At 38.5% G+C, this 19,766-nt stretch overlaps 1 protein-coding gene and 1 non-coding gene across 4 annotated transcripts in view; one reads left to right on the top strand and one right to left on the bottom strand.

Moving 5' to 3' along the window:
- Positions 1 to 19,766, bottom strand: part of KHDRBS3 (KH RNA binding domain containing, signal transduction associated 3) — a 186,213-nt gene that overhangs the window by 106,892 nt on the left and 59,555 nt on the right. For all 3 annotated transcript variants that reach the window (XR_005025924.2, XM_036890536.2, XM_036890537.2), the window contains exon 2: positions 9,931 to 10,049. Coding sequence is in view for 2 of the 3 variants with exons in the window: in XM_036890536.2 (XP_036746431.1) it covers positions 9,931 to 10,049 (119 nt within the window). In the remaining variant the exon portion in view is untranslated. The remainder of the gene's footprint in view (positions 1 to 9,930; positions 10,050 to 19,766) is intronic.
- On the top strand, positions 7,788 to 7,894 carry LOC118915136 (U6 spliceosomal RNA). Its single transcript, XR_005025974.2, has one exon. It is a non-coding gene; the product is annotated as a U6 spliceosomal RNA (small nuclear RNA).

Consider the following 19,766-nt stretch of genomic DNA (forward strand, 5'->3'; position numbering starts at 1 on the left):
TGCATAGTCTTTAGCAAATAACTTCTCTGTTCTTCAGTTTTGTCATAGGTGAACAGGAAATAATCATTCCCTCCTAAAGTTGTAAAGATTAAGTAAATTAATACATTAAGGTGCTTAGAACAGAGCCTGACACATAGAAAGCCACAGGCTACGTATCTACACTAAAAACAGAAGGGCTAACACATTCTTTTACCACCCAAATGTACTGTCGTGAATACATCACCCAAGCATCAGCTTTCTAGACATTACTGGTAGAAAGGATTAAACTCTCAGGAACACAGTTCAGTCATAATCTCCACACTCGCCTAGGTCCTGCCTGGTGGCAAGAATGAAAAGGGAAGAATAGGCAGGGTCTGCTTCACCTCTGCTCCCATGAAAGGGTGACCAGGTCACTGCTCTTATTAGCTCTACAGGCTGTTGTAGATTCCAATAATTCAACCACTGACACAATGATTAGACAAATCCACAATTTAGCTGGTATTCATACTATTGATTTCATTTGAACTAAACCAATGTCATAAATGCCAAACTCCACACAGTAGTAAACTTACTACGAAAAATGGAGCTACCTCTTCAGAAATAAAACACTTGTTTCTTAAGATTGTAAGTGAGTCAAATTTAGGATTACTAACAATAATTTCCATGATTCTGATTATCACCTCTAAAAATAACAAGTGCTTTTACATGGGAAGTTGAATTTTCTAGGAGTTGAAGTCATTCCAAACTTGTGTTTAAGTCAATCATTCCTAAATTTTAAGAGGACTTAAAAAAAAAAAAAAGGTAAGATCTTTTACAATCAGAATACCTTCTACAATATATTCTGGTTGTTTGTTTATCTCTAGGTCATAAATCTTTTAGGCTGTATAAAATTCTAATATGCCCAAACAGAGCACTGAAGTCTTCCCAGACTAGAATTCACCATTCCAACGAATGCTACAATCTACTAGTCCCCACAATTAAATCATTCTGGCCCAATAGTTACTCTCTTCCCCCGATCTCTGCTTTGTAACATATGAACTTATACTCTCTTCTGCAGATTTGTCCTCACTCCCTTCAGTTCTGGTAGTGTCTTATCTGCCTCTTATGTCAAGTCAGTCTCTACTCTGTATTATTTAGTGAAATATATCGTTTTTCCTGTTAAATAGTAAATCCCTTAAGAGTGATTAGGACCTTGAGAGTGTTTCATCATTTTTTCCTACACAGTGATTTCTTAATAAATACTTGTGGAATTAAAGTTTATTTTATCCTGAATCAAATGCTACTAGTCAACATAGTTTTTACTGATTTTCTTTGCTGCAGAAAGTCTTGTAATATAGTAAAGCTATAGATAAATATCATTATTTAAATGTGTTAATTTGCCAACCACAAATCACTAAGTATTACTGGTAGTGGCTAAGATTATTTGGTGTTGCTCCACTGATCATGATTTTAACAATGGTTCTAAATGGCAAACAGCCCAACTTATTTACACAACAGCAACTCTAAAAAACAAAAAGTGTACAAGCTACTTCTCCAGGAGTTATATGGGCAAAGGCACACACACAGGCACACGTGAGTCTATATGGTCTGAAATGATCTACTTTATGTACTTTCTATCTCTATGTGCTCAAGGCTTGATTGTATTTTTGGGGGAAGGAAATGGCGAGCCTCAAAACAAACAAATCAAACAGTGTAGCCCATACGTAAATGCATTTGAAATTGTAATCCAGAAAATCCCAGACTGCAACCGTCTAGCTGCAAGCGTGGTGAACAGAAGGCAGTACTTGAAGCGGAAGGCGAAAGACCGACAGGGCGAGTATCGCAGAAGAAGGAAGAGAATGACTGTATCTGCATTAAGGAATGGTGATAGCGTGCAGAGACGGAGACAGGTGACGATTAATTTAGGAAGTAGAAATCATAAAATGTATATGTGCTGGTTTCAAGAATAGAGACGGCAGAGGTAAATGAAGGAGAAATTAGTAAACAAAAATGACTTCCTGGCTTTAGGCTGGGCACTTAGCGACACATGCTGTCTGGACATCAGAGCTCAGATGTCTGTGAATATCCAGGTGGCAGTGTGCGGTCCCGCAGGCATTCGGTCTGGCTGGGGGGAGGCTATCAGAAGCTAGTGAACGGCAGCCGGGGCGGGACACAAGCGGAGCGGCTCAGCCGGACTTCTTCCCCGCTGTTAACTGCTCCTCAGTGTCAATGTATATTACATGTCCCTTGATCCATGTAATTATCTGTCTATTACTTATTTTGATAAAAGTTCAGTTTGGTCTATGATACGAATTTTGCCATTTTATTCTACTAAGAATTAAGTTTTATTCATATTTCTTATGTCAATACCAGAATAGTCATGCAATTTTCAGTTGATTTCTAAGCTAGTAATGTACTGCTAAGCACTAAAATGTTTTTACTTTGTTGGCTCAGCAACACACTTGGAGATCTATCCTCCATCACCCCTCAAAAAGCAAGTAATCAGCAAGCAGTGAAGTAATACAAGATTTACACATAATATTTATCACAGACTTCAATTTCTAAATGTACTGCATTATGACCAATGTACACATAGAGTAGCAATTCCAGTCTTTTGAATGTAATGAAGTTTTCAGGGTCCTATATATAACCAAACTTTGTAATTATTCATTTGGCTCAATAAAATAGTAGTACTAATAAGGATAAATCCCCCAAACAACCTGTAAATTCTTTCAGTATATATGCTGAATATATGCTTGGTTTCTAGAGGTCACTAACAAATCTAAGTTCAATGCCACTTCCCAGGTCAATAATTACACATTTTAAAGAGAACAAAGAAAAAGTCACAGCATAAGTTAAGATTTGAAAACCCATCACAATATATTTTTCAGAATGCTAGTAAACTGCTAATATCAACTTTAATAACTTTCTAATTCTCATGACACAGGAGTATCTGTCATATTCCTAAAAGACCTCTCAGAACAGAAAACAAAACTAGCTTCCTTTACTTAAACTTTTACTTTCCTCAGGTCTCTGCCATAAGACATAGGTTGTCAAGGTGATGGGAGGGGACGACAGGGACAGAAGCGGGTCTGTGCCCTGTGGGACAATGGCCTCATGGGCCAGTACATTTTGCTAGGGTTCTGAGTGGCCTTTCTGCTTTGTCATAGGCCCCAAGATTTAATGAGTACCAGGAGGGTCACTAATTGTGACTTATCAAAAACACATGTCTTTAAGTGATCATTTGTAATGTCAATCTTCCTTAGTATCAACAAGTTTCAAAATCCCCACTAGCCACTATATTAATTTTGGTCATGGCACTTACATATCAATAACTAACATGTAAGCTCATCATTACTTTATTTCTACAGATAAACTATCAATTGGACACTGGGAATGAAAATTATTTTCATATAAACCCTCTGGAAAAAAATACATACCTCTGAAAATCAATTAGGACTCACAGAAAAAGCAGATTTTAACATACCAAAATGATTGTCAAATATTTTCTGTTCTAGGACATTGCAAAACCCATGATGATTTCAATGAAATAGGTTTCTACCTAACAGTAAATTCATGGTGTTTTAATTGTCTACAACATACTACAAGGGAAAAATGAAAGCCAACTTTAAAAAAGAAAGCCCATGTGCACTTCAATTCAAACCCCAGGAAGGAGCGTGTTGCCTCAAGTATCTTCCCCTTCTCTCTCTCAGACAGCCTGAGCCTAAGAGCTTCTATGAGACAGCAAATATACCAAATTTAAAATATGTGCATCATACAGAAACATTTAATATTAGAAACCATGTTGATTAATGTAAAGTTACTGAAAATAGTGTGTATGTATTAGAATGCTAAGAGAATAAACAACTACCAAATTAAGAAGTAATTTCATCTTAACAAAGTAATACATCTAATTTCAACCTATAGAACTTAACTCAGTACCCTAAATCTTACAAATCAAAACCACAGGACAAAGACATCTCCTAAATTAATAGTCTCAGGCATGTTTTTTTCCCGAAAAATGGAAACTTTTTTATCTTAATTATGAAAGTTACACGAAGTTATTGTTAAAATGTTAAATATGTGTAAGGTAGAAAACAGCACATAATCAATCCTATCTTCCAGAAAGCAACTACTATTAAGATTTGAGGTTTGTTTTGTTTTGTTTTCAATTAAGCGTCCAACTGGGCTCCTATCTGTTCTACATGCTGCCTTTTCCTTTCTTATTTAACAATACAGACATCTTGCCACAGCAACAGGGCATGCAAGTACGACACAGAGAGATAATTTATTCATTTAACGTCACATTACAATTCACTTTTTTAGATGGCACATAAGCATTGTTTCACCCTAGCCTCATGGTGCACACAGCGTTGCCTCTCCTGAAACAGTTTCCAGTAACGGTCCTCGTCATCCTTTGAAGCAATTTAAATGTCACTTCCTGTTAAAACTTTGCAGCTCCCACTGCCCACCCTACCCCGTACTGTGCTTCCGTATCACTCTATAAATTTTCTACAAAAACTGGTACATCTTATTGAAATTAATCTGTTTACCATGCAAAATGGCTTGTAATTTCTCAAATGTCTTTGGCCCCAAGTACGCCAGTCACGGGGCCATGCCTCAAAGTCCCACTTCTGATCCTTACCCAGACAGCTCCTTCAGAGACAGACCCCTCAGTGAAGGCATCCCTGAGAGTGTCACCAGGATCCTCTCTCAGAGTTCCCTAACCCTGAGCCGCTCACACACAGGGCTATAAACATTAAGGTATTCATCTACATTCCCCACAAAACTACCAGCCTCTTGTGACTAGAGCACATGTCTTAACTGCCTTTGTTTTCCCAGCACAACACCTGGCACAGAGAAGACTCCCACTAATTGTCAGGTGTATGAATGGATGGATTGATTCAATGATGAATGAAGAGAATAAGTATAAAATCTAAACCACAAAGCATGCGCTGCCCTCAAGGACAGGGCTCCTTGTTCCAGCACTGATTTGGCACTTACATTAGCTTTGAATCTAGTCAGACTGTTCAGCACCAAGGGTTAAGGTTTTTCCACATGAAAACTATGGAGAACAATTGCTACAGCATAAAGTCTCTTAAAAAAATTATAGACCAGTGTTTACTTTGAACTCCATACTTTACAAGCTCAGACATACGACTCAAGAGAGTGAATATACTTGAGGTTTGAATACTAAAAGGCTCAAGTTCAATGCTGTACCATTAAAAGGGTGTTGAAAATGATTAAGAGAAAAGAAATTATTCAATTAATGTTATTAGATAGAGTTTGACAGTTCTACTTCCTTGTCCCAGAAGCTGAAAATGTCCAGTCAGCACCGATTCTCACCAAGCTGTAGTTGGCCCACTGCTCCTCCAGAGCGGTGAGTACACTGAGCCTCCTCCAGTGCGCAGTCTGCTAACTGACACCAGCATGAAAGCTTTTTCTGAGAACAGATGCAAGTGCTCTATCAGCCCTTCCACAAGGCTGGCTTCAAACTCTGCATGCTCAATTATGCTAAGCAGAAATACTCTTTTTCAGCATTCTGAAAGCACTGGATTTCTAAGCAGCCTACTTCAGACATTATAAGTACTTGAAATGGTCTCTGATGTTGGTTAGACACAAAAATTATAGTATGTCTTCTCCTATTCTCATCAAGGCTGATACTGAAAAAACAGCACCTGACATTTTATTTCATATCCTTTATTCACATATTTTATTTCATATTTACTCATACACAACAGAGTATTAATTTCAGATTAATCATCTACTAGAATATGAACTACTTAAAGACTGGGAAAGTGTCTATTCATTCACCTTTCTATCTATTGCATATTGAGCTCATAGAGTGTATCAAGCATAGTGATCAATCTGTGAAGGGTCCCATAAGCCACATGCTTTCTTTAGTAATGAGAGTGTCAAAGAAATTTTCACAACACTGTTATCTGCTTACTAAAAATGTATATCCTCACTTCTGCAAGTATGGCTGACCATCTATAGATAACTAACAGGCTGACCATCTATAGATAACTATAAACACTTAAACTTTAAACAAAATTTAAAAACTAATTATCTGAAGCCTCTGGGGAAGGTTAAAAACAAGGAGATTCTGGAAGGGAGTCAACACTTGGAAGAAGGGAAAGGCCTGGGTGAAATTACTGATTTCAGAGCTTTTAGCCTGAGTAGCAGAGTTTGAGGCAATCAAAGTGCCAAAATGTGAGAGAAGAATACTAGAAAAGTCAGCTAAGGAATCCCAACCCTTATGCATAAAAATCTGCCAGAATTTCTGGCTGACTTGCAAAGCCATGTATCCCAGAAATATATGCAAAAGTCAAACTAGGGAGAGAACTGAATTGAGTCTGCATCCAAAAATATCAACACTCCTCAAGAGACATAACAGAATCAAATTTTCCACAATACAACACTCACAATGTCCAGTATACAGTCCCAAACTACTTAACATACAAAACACTGGAACCATATGACTCCTTAAGATAAAAGATTATCAATTCAGGTAAAATCTAAGATGACTAAGATTTTAGAATTGAACATAGCACCTGTTTTAATTGTGCTCAACAGTATAAAAATAACATCTGCAATGAATAAAAACAAAATCCAGCAGAGAAAAAATATTTTTTCATATACACATATGAGTCAAATACAAATCCTGAAAAAGATCATTACACTACCTGATATAAAAGCATTTATCTGACAGGCTTAACAGAAAAATAAAACAGGAAAGACTCAATGAGTTTAAAATGCAGCAGTAAAAATGCAGCAATCTAAAGAACAGGAGAAAAAACAAACAACAAAAGTGAACAGAACCATGGGAACCTTTTTGAGAATATCAAACTGTTTAACATACCTATAATTAAAGTCTTAAAAGGTGGGGAGAAAAAGGGTTAGATAAACTATTTGAAAAGATAACAGCTGAAATGTTAAGATGAAATGGACAAACCCCTTGAAAAACAAACACAAAAAAATTTTCACAGAAGACAAAACAGAAATCTAATCAGTGCCGTGCCTTTAAGAACAGTGGACTCATCATCAAGCTCCCAGACTCAGATGGTCTCACTGGGGACTCTATAAAATATTAAGGAAGAAACAGCATCAAACTAACATACATTCTTTGAGAAGAAAGAAAAGGAACTCTTCTCCACTAACTTCATGAAGCTGGCATAACACTAATACCAAAATCTGAAGATACTCTATTAAAAAAAAAAGAAAATAAAATCATAGGCCAGTACCAATCATGAACACAGATGCATTTGCATACAGCAATATATAAAAAGGACAATACAGCATTACCAAGTAAGGTTTAACCCAGGAATGCAAAGTTGGTTTTAATTTAGACAAATCAATAAATAAAACTTACTACATTAACAGTAAGAGAAGTAACATCCTGTGTTCATTTCAACAGATACAGAAAAGGCATTCAGTAAAATTCACTACCCAGTCAGGATCAAATCTCTCAGAAAAAGTGAAAAAGAAGGAAACTTCCTCTACATCATAAAGGACAGCTACAAAAACCCAATGGCTGTTACCACGGTGAAATTAATGAATGCTTTCCACATTGATTGGAATGAGGGAAGAATGCCTAAATCTCACCACTTACATCCAAGCATTATACTAGAGATCCTAGCCAACACAGTAATGCAAGCTAAATGAATAAAAAACATAAAAACTGGACAAGAAGAAGTAAACTCTTTGTGCAGACGATCTGACCATGCATAAAGCAAATACTAAACAATCCATAAAACAACTTACTAGAACAAGTGAATTTATCAAGACAGCAGAATACAAAGTCAAGATACAAAATTTTATATTATAGAGTGCTCGCTTCGGCAGTACATATACTAAAATTGGAACGATACAGAGAAGGTTAGCATGGCCCCTGCGCAAGGATGACATGCAAATTTGTGAAGCGTTCCACATTTTTTAAAAAAAATTTTATATTAGAAGCAAAAATTGGAAAATAAAATTTTAAACATTCATTTTACAACTGTTAAAAAACATAAAATATTTAGGAATGAGTTTAACAAAAGACAAGACCTTTGCCCTGAAAAGTACAAAACATGCTGAAAGAAATTTAAAATCTAAATAAATGGAAAGATATACTATGTTCAAGAAAGGGAAAACTCAGTATTATTAAGATGTCATATTTCCCTGTGTTGATCAACAGATTCAATGCAAAAGCAATTATAATCCCAGCAGAACGTTTTGTGAAAATTAATCAATCTTAAATTTATATGGAATTGCTAAGACCTATAGCCAGGCAATCCTGAAAAAGGACAAAGTTGAAGGGGCTACTTACTTAACTTCATGTCTTACTAGAAAAAGTTACAGTAATGCAGACAGCAGGGTACATAAGGTACAACATAATGACCCATCAATTGATCAGTGGACTATACTATAAAGTGCAGAAATAGAGGCTCCTAAAGGTGCCAGCACAATCAGCAATCAGTGGCAGGGAAACATTTTTCAACACAGTAATGGAAAAACTGCACACCCATGTGGAGAAAAACTAAGTTTCGACCCTATCTCGTACCACACACTAAAATTAATTTAAGAGGCATCACAGACCTAAAAGTAAAAGCTGCAATGATAAAGGTTTTACAGGCAACACAGGAGACTATCTTTATAACCCAAAAAGGATTCTAATGTTTCCTTGAGGTTGGCAAAAACTTCTCAGTTGACAGAAGGTAATAATCATAAAAAACCTGCTATATTAGAGGTCATCAAAATTTAATATGTCTGCTTATTATGACTCTATTAATATTAGACAAGCCACAGACTGAGCCAAATATTCAAAAAACATGTATCTAACAAAAGGTTTGTTATCTAGAATATGTAAAAATGCTCTTACAATTCAATGATATGAAGACATACAGCCCATTTACAAATAAGCAAAGATTGAAAAAGATACTTCAAAATTGAAGATATACAGATGGCCAAAAAGTATGTGAAAAGGTAGACAAAATCATCAGTTATCAAGGGAGTGCAAATTAACACCATCAGAAAACCAATACACTATTAGAATGGGTAAATTAAAGAGACTGACAACATCAAATACTGATGAAGGCAGGGGGCAACCACAACTGGCGTGCTCTGCTGGAAATGTCAGAAGGTACGACGACTTTGGGAAAATAGTATGGCAATTTCTTAAAAAACTAAATACACAGCAGTTTAAAGCCTAAGTACTCACTCAAAAGAAATGAAAACATATGGTCACAAAATGACAGATGAAAATGTCCACAGAAATTTGATTTATAATAATCCCAAACTGAAACCATCCTGGAAAATGGATAGATTGTAGTATATTCAGGTAATAGACCATTCATTACTCAGCAATCAAAAGAACTGAACTACTGACATATACAACAGTGTGCATGAATCATATATATGCACACTCAAAAGAAAGAAAAGAAAAAACAGGCTTAAAAGAGTAAAAATTTAGGCCATATTTAAGATGACCAAGAGTTTAGAATTTGATACAAGACTTTAAAAGTACCTACTGGATTTGTGCTCAATAACATAAAATAACACATGTGATGACTGAAAAATAGAACTTTTTTCCTAGGATAGATAATAAATAATATTTTGAGTATTTATGTGCTAAGCCCTGTGCCTATAAGCATTTAACACAGAAAATCTTATTTAATTCTCAACAATCCAACCTCATCTTACCGATGAAGAAACTAAAATATGAAGAGGTTAAATAGGTTGTCCAAGGTCACATTGCTAGTATAATTCAGAAGTATAATTTTTTAGGGCTCTATAACTCACACTTAAAGTCAAACAGAAATGACAAAATCACTAAATAAATCTTTAATTAACTTTGAAAGGATATATGTGCTGCGGACAGGGTTGTGCTAAGGGAACACACCTCCAAAAAATACCAAACAGAATGTAAATTAAACATCTCCTCCCTTGGGATTAACATACCCTCAGTGTAAACCTCACTGTCTTACTTACCTTGGGGAACTGTTTTACAGGAATTAACACTTTCTGTCCCAGCTTCATGTTCTTATTAATCACCACATCAATGTACTTTTCTTCATCCTTGCCTTCTCCTTTTTGAAACTTTTCTATTTCTGTGGAAGAAAAAAGATAACCATGAAGTGTATGGCTTAGAACTCCAAAGGCTGGGAGTTCTTACTCTACTGTGGCATTAAATCAAATACAGGACTGTGGATAATTAGACTGATACAACTTTTTCAAGCACTGACACATCTCCCGTGTTACCAGTGATTCCTCATCAGTACAGGGGAGAAGAGGCCCGTATCAGAGCTCACAAACCCCATCTCACCTGCCCATGCTGTGCAGGGGCACCACCGACCAGCTAACAATGAGCACAAACAAAAATGAGTTCCTTGGGGTCTCCTGGAATCGTAAAGAAAGGCTGCTCAAACAGCAAGAACAGCCAGAAAGAATTCTCAGTTCCGTGTTACAAAGTAGTGACTTCGCTATTTATCAGCCCTGCCTGGCTCTCCAAGGCTCATACCATCAAGAACTGATTCTTCACAATGGCTTTACTAGCCCAGGACTCCCTTCCGTCAGCCCACCTCCCCATCCAAAGCTCCCCTCCCCACAAGTGGCATGAACCAACTCCATGCTCACATCTCTGCTGACGCTCTTCTCTCTACTTGGGATGTGACTTTGACAATTTCAATCTCATACATCTCCTTCAAGATTCAACCACGTTGAATAACACTTTTTATGTGCAACTGTCCCTTTCCTCAGCTGGGCAGCAGGAGTGGGAGACTAGGTCACCCACAGAGCACAACACCCGCAGCGCTGTGTTTTTTAGATGGACCCCAAGTGGTGCCTCTCTACTACAGATAATGTCCTCCTCCGTCCAATTCCCACACTGTGATGTTATTACTCCCTCAGCCTCCTGACCGGCCCAAGGTGAGGGTTCTAGGAGGTGGGCCTTTGGGAAGTGACTGGGTCATGGGGCGAGCTCATGAGTGTGATCTTTGCCCTTACAGAGACCCCAGAGACCTGCTCCTCACGTCGTGTGGGGGCACAGCCAGACGACCGCCATATGTGAACCCCAAGGCAGCTCTCACCTGACACTGAATCTGCAGGCGTGGCAATCCTGGACTTCAAGCCTCCAGAACTGTGAGAAATACATTTGCGCTGTTCATGAGCCCCCAGGGTGTGGTATTTGTTACAGCAAATGGACTAATACTCTCCTACCAGAACATACATTTCTCTTAGGTAAAATCTGTTCATTCAACATCTAATACTAAGCACCTATCATGGGCAAGTTTCAGATCTTGGAAAATATTATTATGCCATTTCCTCACACTATTGGATAGCAAATGCCTATAGCATTTGCTCTACAGGAGATACACAAACAGACGCTTGAATGACTGATGAACACAAGCATACCTGGACTGTTCCCCCCAAGATGGACCACAGGATTAAGGAAGGGCACCACAGCACTGAGACAGTACCGAGGACGGCACCAGTTGCACAAAGGACACACATTTACTCATTTGGCTTGCTGAGCTAGAGGTATTTAAGACTTTAATACATATCACATTCAGGACCTTATTCAATCCTCAAGACAGGTGGCAAAAAGAAGTTCAAAAAGGTTACTTTGCTAATAAATGGCACAGGTAGGATTTACCCCCCCGATTTGTCTGACAATAAAGACCGCGCGCCACTGCAGTTTATTCCACCACTTTTTATGTCACATTCAGACAGGAAGCAGGATTTTCATGGCACCCTAAGGCAAATGGAGAATGTGTTAAAGGTAGAAGGTTCAGCATAGGGCTCTGGTCCCCACTGCAGAACCCAGTGGGTCCCAATGTTACCTCGTAGTTTTCCATTCCCTGAACCTCATTCTGCTCATTATCTATAAACCTCCACTATCTCTGCTATATTCAGAGCAGAACCGTCTCTCCCCTGCGGTGACAGTGTTGACACCTGTCATAATGGTCCTCACACTTTAGTGTCAGAATAATTTTTTCATTAACAATGCACAGTAGAAAGTCAGTTTATAGGTGGAGTATAATGAAAAACATCAGGTTGACCCTTGATCAACATGGGTTTGAACTGTGTGGGTCCACTTACATGTGGACTTTTTTCAGTAAATATATTGAAAATATTTTTGGATATTTGCAACAATTTGAAAAATTTTCTTTTCTCTCTTACTTTATTGTAAGAATACAGTGTATTCTACTGTCGCACACAAAATATGTTTCAACCAACTGCTCATGTTATTGGTAAGGTTTCTGGTCAACAGTAGGCTACTAATAATGTTTTGAGGACTCAAAAGTTACATGTGGATTTTCTACTGCAAGGGGTCAGTGCCCCTAGTCCCCAACCCCCTCTCCCCGCACTGTCCAAGGGTCAGCTGCATGGTCTTTGGTCTATTTTTCCAGTTTCTGGCACAGAGCTCCTAAACCCTTGGAATTTCCTAAGTGATAAGAGCGCCTTCTGTTATCTTAACAAGCCCCTTCAAACCATACCTGAGTTTATGTTAATGCGGTGACTCTTGGAGAAAAAGGGGGGACTTGTTGCCAGAAAAAACAGCCATATGGTCGGTTGGAACTTTCAGCAACACCCCTCCATGAACCCCCACCTCTAGAGAGAGGAGAGGTGCAGAGATTGAGTTCAATCACCAACGATTTAATCAATCTTACCCACATAGTGGAGGCTCCATGAAGACCCCTAAACAACAGAGTGTGGAGAGCTACTGCGTTGGTGAACATCCAAGTGCTGGAAGGGTGGCACACCTGGAGGGGGCATGGATGCCCTGCACCCCTCCCCCACACCACGCCCTGTGCAGCTCTTCTCTTGAGCTGCTCCTGATTTGTATCCTGACTTTATAAGAAACCATAATAGTAAGTACAGTGCTTTCCTGAGTTCTGAGTCATTCCAGCAAATTATTGAACCCGAGGGTGCACTGTGGAAGTCCCAGACTTGCAGCTGGCCAGGCAGCGAGGCCGGTGGCTGGGGAGTGTGTCTGTAGTGCCCACTGCAGTGGGACAGCCCTGCACGACTGGGCCTCCCTCTGTGGGGTCTGCCCTGACTCCGGAGCCTCCTGTCCGACTGAACTGGATTGCTGGACAACCATCAGTGTTGGAGAATTGGCTGGTGTCAGAAAAGACTACCCAGCAGGGATTAAGAATGACGGGGAAAGGAGAAGAGAGGTGGGGGGAGAGGGGCTGAAGACCGAACGAGTAGCTGAGCAGGAACAGCCACCATGCAGCAGCCCGGACCAAAGCCTCCAAGACAAGACAAACACTCCTCTCCAAATACACTCATTACTGGGTCTGCTTGCTTGCATTATCCTATGTTTTCATCTTGTAAACTAATTCTAGAGAGAATCTGGATTGGAACAATATACACTGAAATAGGAGAAGAAATGGAAAAATTTGGATAATTCTTGTTGGAAAAAACCTTTCAAGAAACTGTCCCCATACAAAGATACTACAATATTACTGACTATATATATCCCTGTGCTGTTAAGTTTCACTTTATGATTGCAACTTTGTACCTCTTTATCCCCTTCACCTATTTCACGCTTTTCTATAAAAATAAAATATACACATAATAAAAATTTAAAACAGCATAACAGAATATAAAATTAAAAGAACAGGTTTTTCCTACACCCCTGCTCTAGAGGAAATAATAATCAACAATTTTATATACTCTTTAAGAAATTTTCCACAAATAAGCACATGTGTGCACATATGCACATACACACAAACATACACAGGGTTTGAAAACTGTAGAACTAATGGTATAAATTAGTTTTATTTTCCTTAGTAAAGAGCAGTAAGTCCCATGTCCTCTGTTCCACCAAGAATGGTAATTCATGACTTCAGCTTTAATTATTAGAAAACAGATTCATTTATCTTCATCCATTTATACTGTAATTAGAAGTACCTTTAGCATAGCTAGAAGATTGAAGAAAATTAGGACAACTGAAATATCCTAGAAAAAAAATCAATGTACATATAAGTTCATCAAAATAGATTTTACTACCTATTTTATTTTCAAATAACAAAGCATTTTTATAATTTTGAGGAGCTTAAACATATAAAGCACAATTTAATATTTAATTCCATACTCAGAATTCAAAATGTTACTCCTTGTATCTGTGACATTTAACATTGGAAGTAACATGTAAAGTCTTAAAGGTAAGATTTAAAAATCAGAAGAAAAGCATATATTTTACCATATATTACATTAAAGTTGCAGATATTCCTGAGGTAGGTCAGAGACATGGGACAAGCATCATAATTAACTTTTCCTGCCTATGATGAAAAATGCTGAGATATAAACAGTGTAGTAAGAATAGGAGGGACTCCATCTTAAGGCTAAGATTCCATTTTAAAAAGCAGAGAATTGAGAAGATTCCTAACATATTCTCTGATAATCAGACAATAACCCAACAGCCTATCTTAAGGCAGGGCAGGCAGTCATAACTGGTATGTCCCCGCTACTTGAGGGTAACCACTATCTTGGACAAGAACAGGATAAATAAATTCCTTGTGTTGGGTTTATTTAGGAGAATTAGTTAGAGAACTGATAATAAATAAAAGAAGACATGGTGTCTCTCACCAGAGATGACCACCCTGAGACCACAAGTCAAGCTTACAGCCAACAACTCCCCCTCTACCCTTTGCCCCATTCTTGAAAGCCTTAAAAGACAGAATCCCCAAACTTTCAGTGTGCCTCCTCTCTGAGGACACCCGCACTTTCTTTCTTTAAGTGTGTACTTTAAAATAAAGCTTTCTCACTGCTCAAATTATTGCTGTTTATCTCTTCACTATTCCATTTTATTTCCAAGTCTTCATTCTATCTCTGCTTTACTCCTAATAAGTAAAAAAGGGGTGTGTGCTAAGAGCTCAGATTTTTAAACGTAACCAAGGAGGTGAAAGACCTTTACCCTGAAAACTATTAGACACTCTTAAGAGAAATTAGAGAGGACACTAATAAATGGAAAGACCTCCCATGCTCTTAGCTAGAAAGAATTAATATTGTCAAAATGGCCATCCTGCCTAAAGCAATCTATAGATTCAATGCAATCCCTAGAAAATTACCAACAGCATTCTTCAATAAATTAGAGAAAATAGTTGTAAAATTCATATGGAACCACAAAAGACCCCAAATAACCAAAGCAATCCCGAGAAGGAAGAATAAAGCAGGGAGTATCTCACTTCTCAACTTCAAGCTCTACTACAAAGCCACAGTAATCAAGACAATTTGGTACTGGCACAAGAACAGACCCATAGACCAGTGGAACAGAATAGAGAGTTCACATATTAACCCAAGCATATATGATCAATTAATATATGATAAAGGAGCCATTGATACACAATGGGGAAATGACAGCCTCTTCAACAGCTGGTGTTGGCAAAACTGGACAGCTACATGTAAGAGAATGAAACTGGATTATTGTCTAACTCCATACACAAAAGTGAACTTGAAATGGATCAAAGACCTGAAGGTAAGTCATGAAACCATAAAACTCTTAGAAGAAAATATGGCAAAACTCTCCTGAATATAAACATGAACAACTTCTTCATGAATATATCCCCCTGGGCACGGGAAAAAAAAGCAAAAATGAACAAATGGGACTGTATCAAACTAAAAAGCTTCTGTACAGCAAAGGACACCATCAAGAGAACAAAAAGGCATCCTACAGTATGGGAGAATATATTCATAAATGACATATCCAATAAGGGGTTGACATCCAAAATATACAAAGAGTTCATGTACCTCAACAAACAGAAAGCAAATAATCCAATTAAAAAATGGGCAGAGCAGATATAAACCCAAGCATATATCTTCAATTAATATATGATAAAGGAGCCATGGATATACAATGGGGAAATGACAGCCTCTTCAACAGCTGGTGTTGGCAAGACTGGACAGCTACATATAAGAGAATGAAACTGGATTATTTTCTAACCCCATACACAAAAGTAAATTCAAAACGGATCAAAGACTTGCATGTAAGTCATGATACCATAAAACTCTTAGAAAAAAACATAGAAAAAAATCTCTTGGACATAAACATGAGCAACTTCTTCACGAACATATCTCCCCAGGCAAGGGAAACAAAAACAAAAATGAACAAGTGGGCCTATATCAAACTAAAAAGCTTCTGCACAGCAAAGCGCACCATCAGTTGAACAAAAAGACATCCTACAGTATGGGAGAATGTATTCATAAATGACATATCCAATAAGGGGTTGACATCCAAATTATATAAAGAGCTCATGCATCTCAACAAAATAAAAAGCAAATAATCCAATTAAAAACTGGGCAGAGGAGCTGAACAGACAGTTCTCCAAAGAAATTCAGATGGCCAACAGGCACATGAAAAGATGCTCTACATCACTAATCATCAGAGAAATGCAAATTAAAACCACAATGAGATATCACCGCACACCAGTAGGATGGCCACTATCCAAAAGACAGACAACAACAAATGTTGGCGAGGATGTGGAGAAAGGGGAACCCTCCCACATTGCTGGTGGGAATGTAAAATAGCTCAACCATTGTGGAAAGCAGTATGGAGGTGTCTCAAAAAACTCAAAATAGAAATACCATTTGACCCAGGAATTCCACTCCTAGGAATCTACCCTAAGAATGCAGGAGCCCAGTTTGAAAAAGACATATGCATCCCTATGTTTATCGCAGCACTATTTACAATAGCCAAGAAATGGAAGCAACCTAAGTGTCCATCAGTAGATGAATGGATAAAGAAGATGTGGTACATATACACAATGGAATATTATTCAGCCATAAGAAGAAAACAGATCCTACCCTTTGCAACAACATGGATGGAGCTAGAGGGTATTATGCTCAGTGAAATAAGCCAGGTGGAGAAAGATAAGTATCAAATGATTTCACTCATCTGTGGAGTATAAGAACAAAGAAAAAACTGAAGGAACAAAACAGCAGCAGACTCACAGAACCCAAGAATGGACTAATGGTTACCAACGGGAAAGGGTCTGGGGAAGATGGGTGGGAAGGGAGGAAAAGGGGGAAAAAGGGTTATTACGATTAGCACACATAATGTAGCGGGGGTGGAGGGACACGGGGAGGGCAGTATAGCACAGAGAAGACAAGCAGTGACTCTGTAGCATCTTACTATGCTGATGGACAGTGACTGTAATGGGGTATGTGGTGGGACTTGATAATAGGCGGAGTCTAGTAACCATAATGTTGCTCATGTAACTGTACATTAATAAAACCAAAAAGAAAAAAAATGGGCAGAGGACCTGAACAGACACTTCTCCAAAAAAGAAATTCAGATGGCCAACAGGCACATGAAAAGATGCTCCACATCACTAATCATCAGAGAAATGCAAATTAAAACCACAATGAGAGATCACCTCACACCAGTTAGGATGGCCATCATCCAAAAGACAAACAACAGGAAATGTTGGCAAGGATGTGGAGAAAGGGGAACCCTCCTACATTGCTGTTGGGAATGTAAAATAGTTCAACCATTGTGGAAAGCAGTATGGAGGTACCTCAAAAAACTCAAAATAGAAATACCATTTGACCCAGGAATTCCACTCCTAGGAATTTACCTTAAAAATGCAGGAGCCCAGTTTGAAAAAGACAGATGCACCCCTATGTTTATCGCAGCACTATTTACAATAGCCAAGAAATGGAAGCAACCTAAGTGTCCATCAGTAGATGAATGGATAAAGAAGATGTGGTACATATACACAATGGAATATTACTCAGCCATATGAAGAAAACAAATCCTACCATTTGCAAAAACATGGATGGAGCTAGAGGGTATTATGCTCAGTGAAATTAGCCAGGTGGAGAAAGACAAGTATCAAATGATTTCACTCATCTGTGGAGTGTAAGAACAAAGCAAAAACTGAAGGAACAAAACAGCAGCAGACTCACAGAACCCAAGAATGGACTAACAGTTGCCAAAGGGAAAGGAGCTTGGGGGAGTGAGTGGGAAGGGAGGGAGAAGGGAAATGAGGAGCATTACGATTAGCACACACAATGTGGGAGGGGGGCACGGGGAAGGCAGTATCACACAGAGAAGACAAGTAGTGACTATAGCATCTTACCACACTGATGGACAGTGACTGTAATGGGGTATGTGGTGGGGACTTGATAAAGGGGGGAATCTAGTAACTACCATGTTGCTCATGTAATTGTATATTAATAATACCAAAATAAAAAAAAAAAAGCTCAGATTTGTACCTCCAGCTTTTACATCGCCTGGGTAATCTGGACAAAACTGCAGCTGTGTGAACTGCTCTTAGCAGCCTGCCTGAAAATCTCCTTTCTTTGGGAAGGTCTCAGAACATTATCTCCCTCCATCCTGTGCGCCGTGGCTCTTCCAAATCCTGGAGTGGTAGGGGCTAGTCCTCATGCTCCCCATGCCGTGCAGATCCAAGCAGACACAGGATGCCAGGTGACCCTGGCTTCAGGAGTTGGCAAGGGAATCTGCCCTAGGCTGAGAATTTTCCCTCTTTTCCTCTGCACTTTCCTGTTCTCTGCTGCCTGCAAGGCAGCTGCCACTCCCTGACACTCTTGCTTTAATAAATTCCTTCCTCACCTACATTCATCTCACCTATTTGAGAATTTTTTTCTCACCCAGAGTCAAAAACCCTCCCCCATCCAGACTGAGGTTTCTCCTAGTGCTTCACCTAGTGAGCAGGGAGAGACCTCCCCAGGCGCAGCTGCCCAGCAAGATTCCTATGATTTTAAAAGGAAAGTAAAAATTAAAATAAATATTTATCTAACTTCCACTCTGTATGGTCAACTTTGCAAATTTTATGTTGTTAAAATACCTTTTTATTACCTGAAGTTACAAATTATGTTGAAATACAATACTTCACTAAGATTTACAAAAAAAAAATTATAACCTGATGCCATGTTAAAAGCATTCAGGTTTGCATGTACGGCCCAAACACACCACAAAGCAATGGGAAGAGACCCAATTCCCACCACTGGAGTCAAACAGATCTGGTTTAAATCATGCCTGTTGTATTCTTCTCAGGACCTTTGTGTACTAGAGCTATAAAATTCAAAACTCATCCAAACTTTTATTTCTTTAGGTGCTATTCAGTGAACAATTTTGTATTTTCTTTTTGATCGAGATTGCAAGTACTACGATGTTTTCTTGAAGTCTAACAAAATTCATTGCAAAACAATGAGGAATTCTACAAGATGATCTGTGAAATCTTAGGACAGCTTTCTAGTATTTATGCCTGTCCCTAAGTGGGCGTTTCGGACTTCAAAATCCATGCTACCACCCCTCTGATCCCCCACTGGGGAAGGGAAGGCACCTGACACTCACCAAAGCAGATATAACCTTCAGTTAATTGTAGTAAATGAAGGCCAACCAGAGAGAAAATCCAGTCAGATTTTCAAGGTCAAAGCATAGGGGATTTGACTTTGCGAATCCCCGGATTACAGCTGTTACCACACAGCTGAATGTACCACTGCCATCTCCCAGCTCGGAAATAGTAAGTAATGTGTGATTAGGTTTCAGATAATGTGGGGATTAAAATGCTCTGCATTCAAACCATGGACACCAAATTTCTGTCCGCCCAGAAATCTAGTTCCAGGATCTTTTTTGCCTGGATATTTCTTTTCTATTTTTGCCTTGGTCCAGTATAGAGCTTCCTAAGCAATAGCCACTTATCTTTGTAGCCTATGAAATAGGTTAAGATCCAAGAATTTTCTAAAGAACAGCCAAATAATCATTGGATTTAAGTGAGTTAAGTTTCCAATACAAAAAATTTTAGTAGTATAAATTTTCATTAAGACTGCTTAAATTCTCTCATAGAGGTAGG

Source organism: Manis pentadactyla, chromosome 3, assembly GCF_030020395.1.
Source record: "Manis pentadactyla isolate mManPen7 chromosome 3, mManPen7.hap1, whole genome shotgun sequence".
Taxonomy (NCBI): Eukaryota; Metazoa; Chordata; class Mammalia; order Pholidota; family Manidae; genus Manis; species Manis pentadactyla.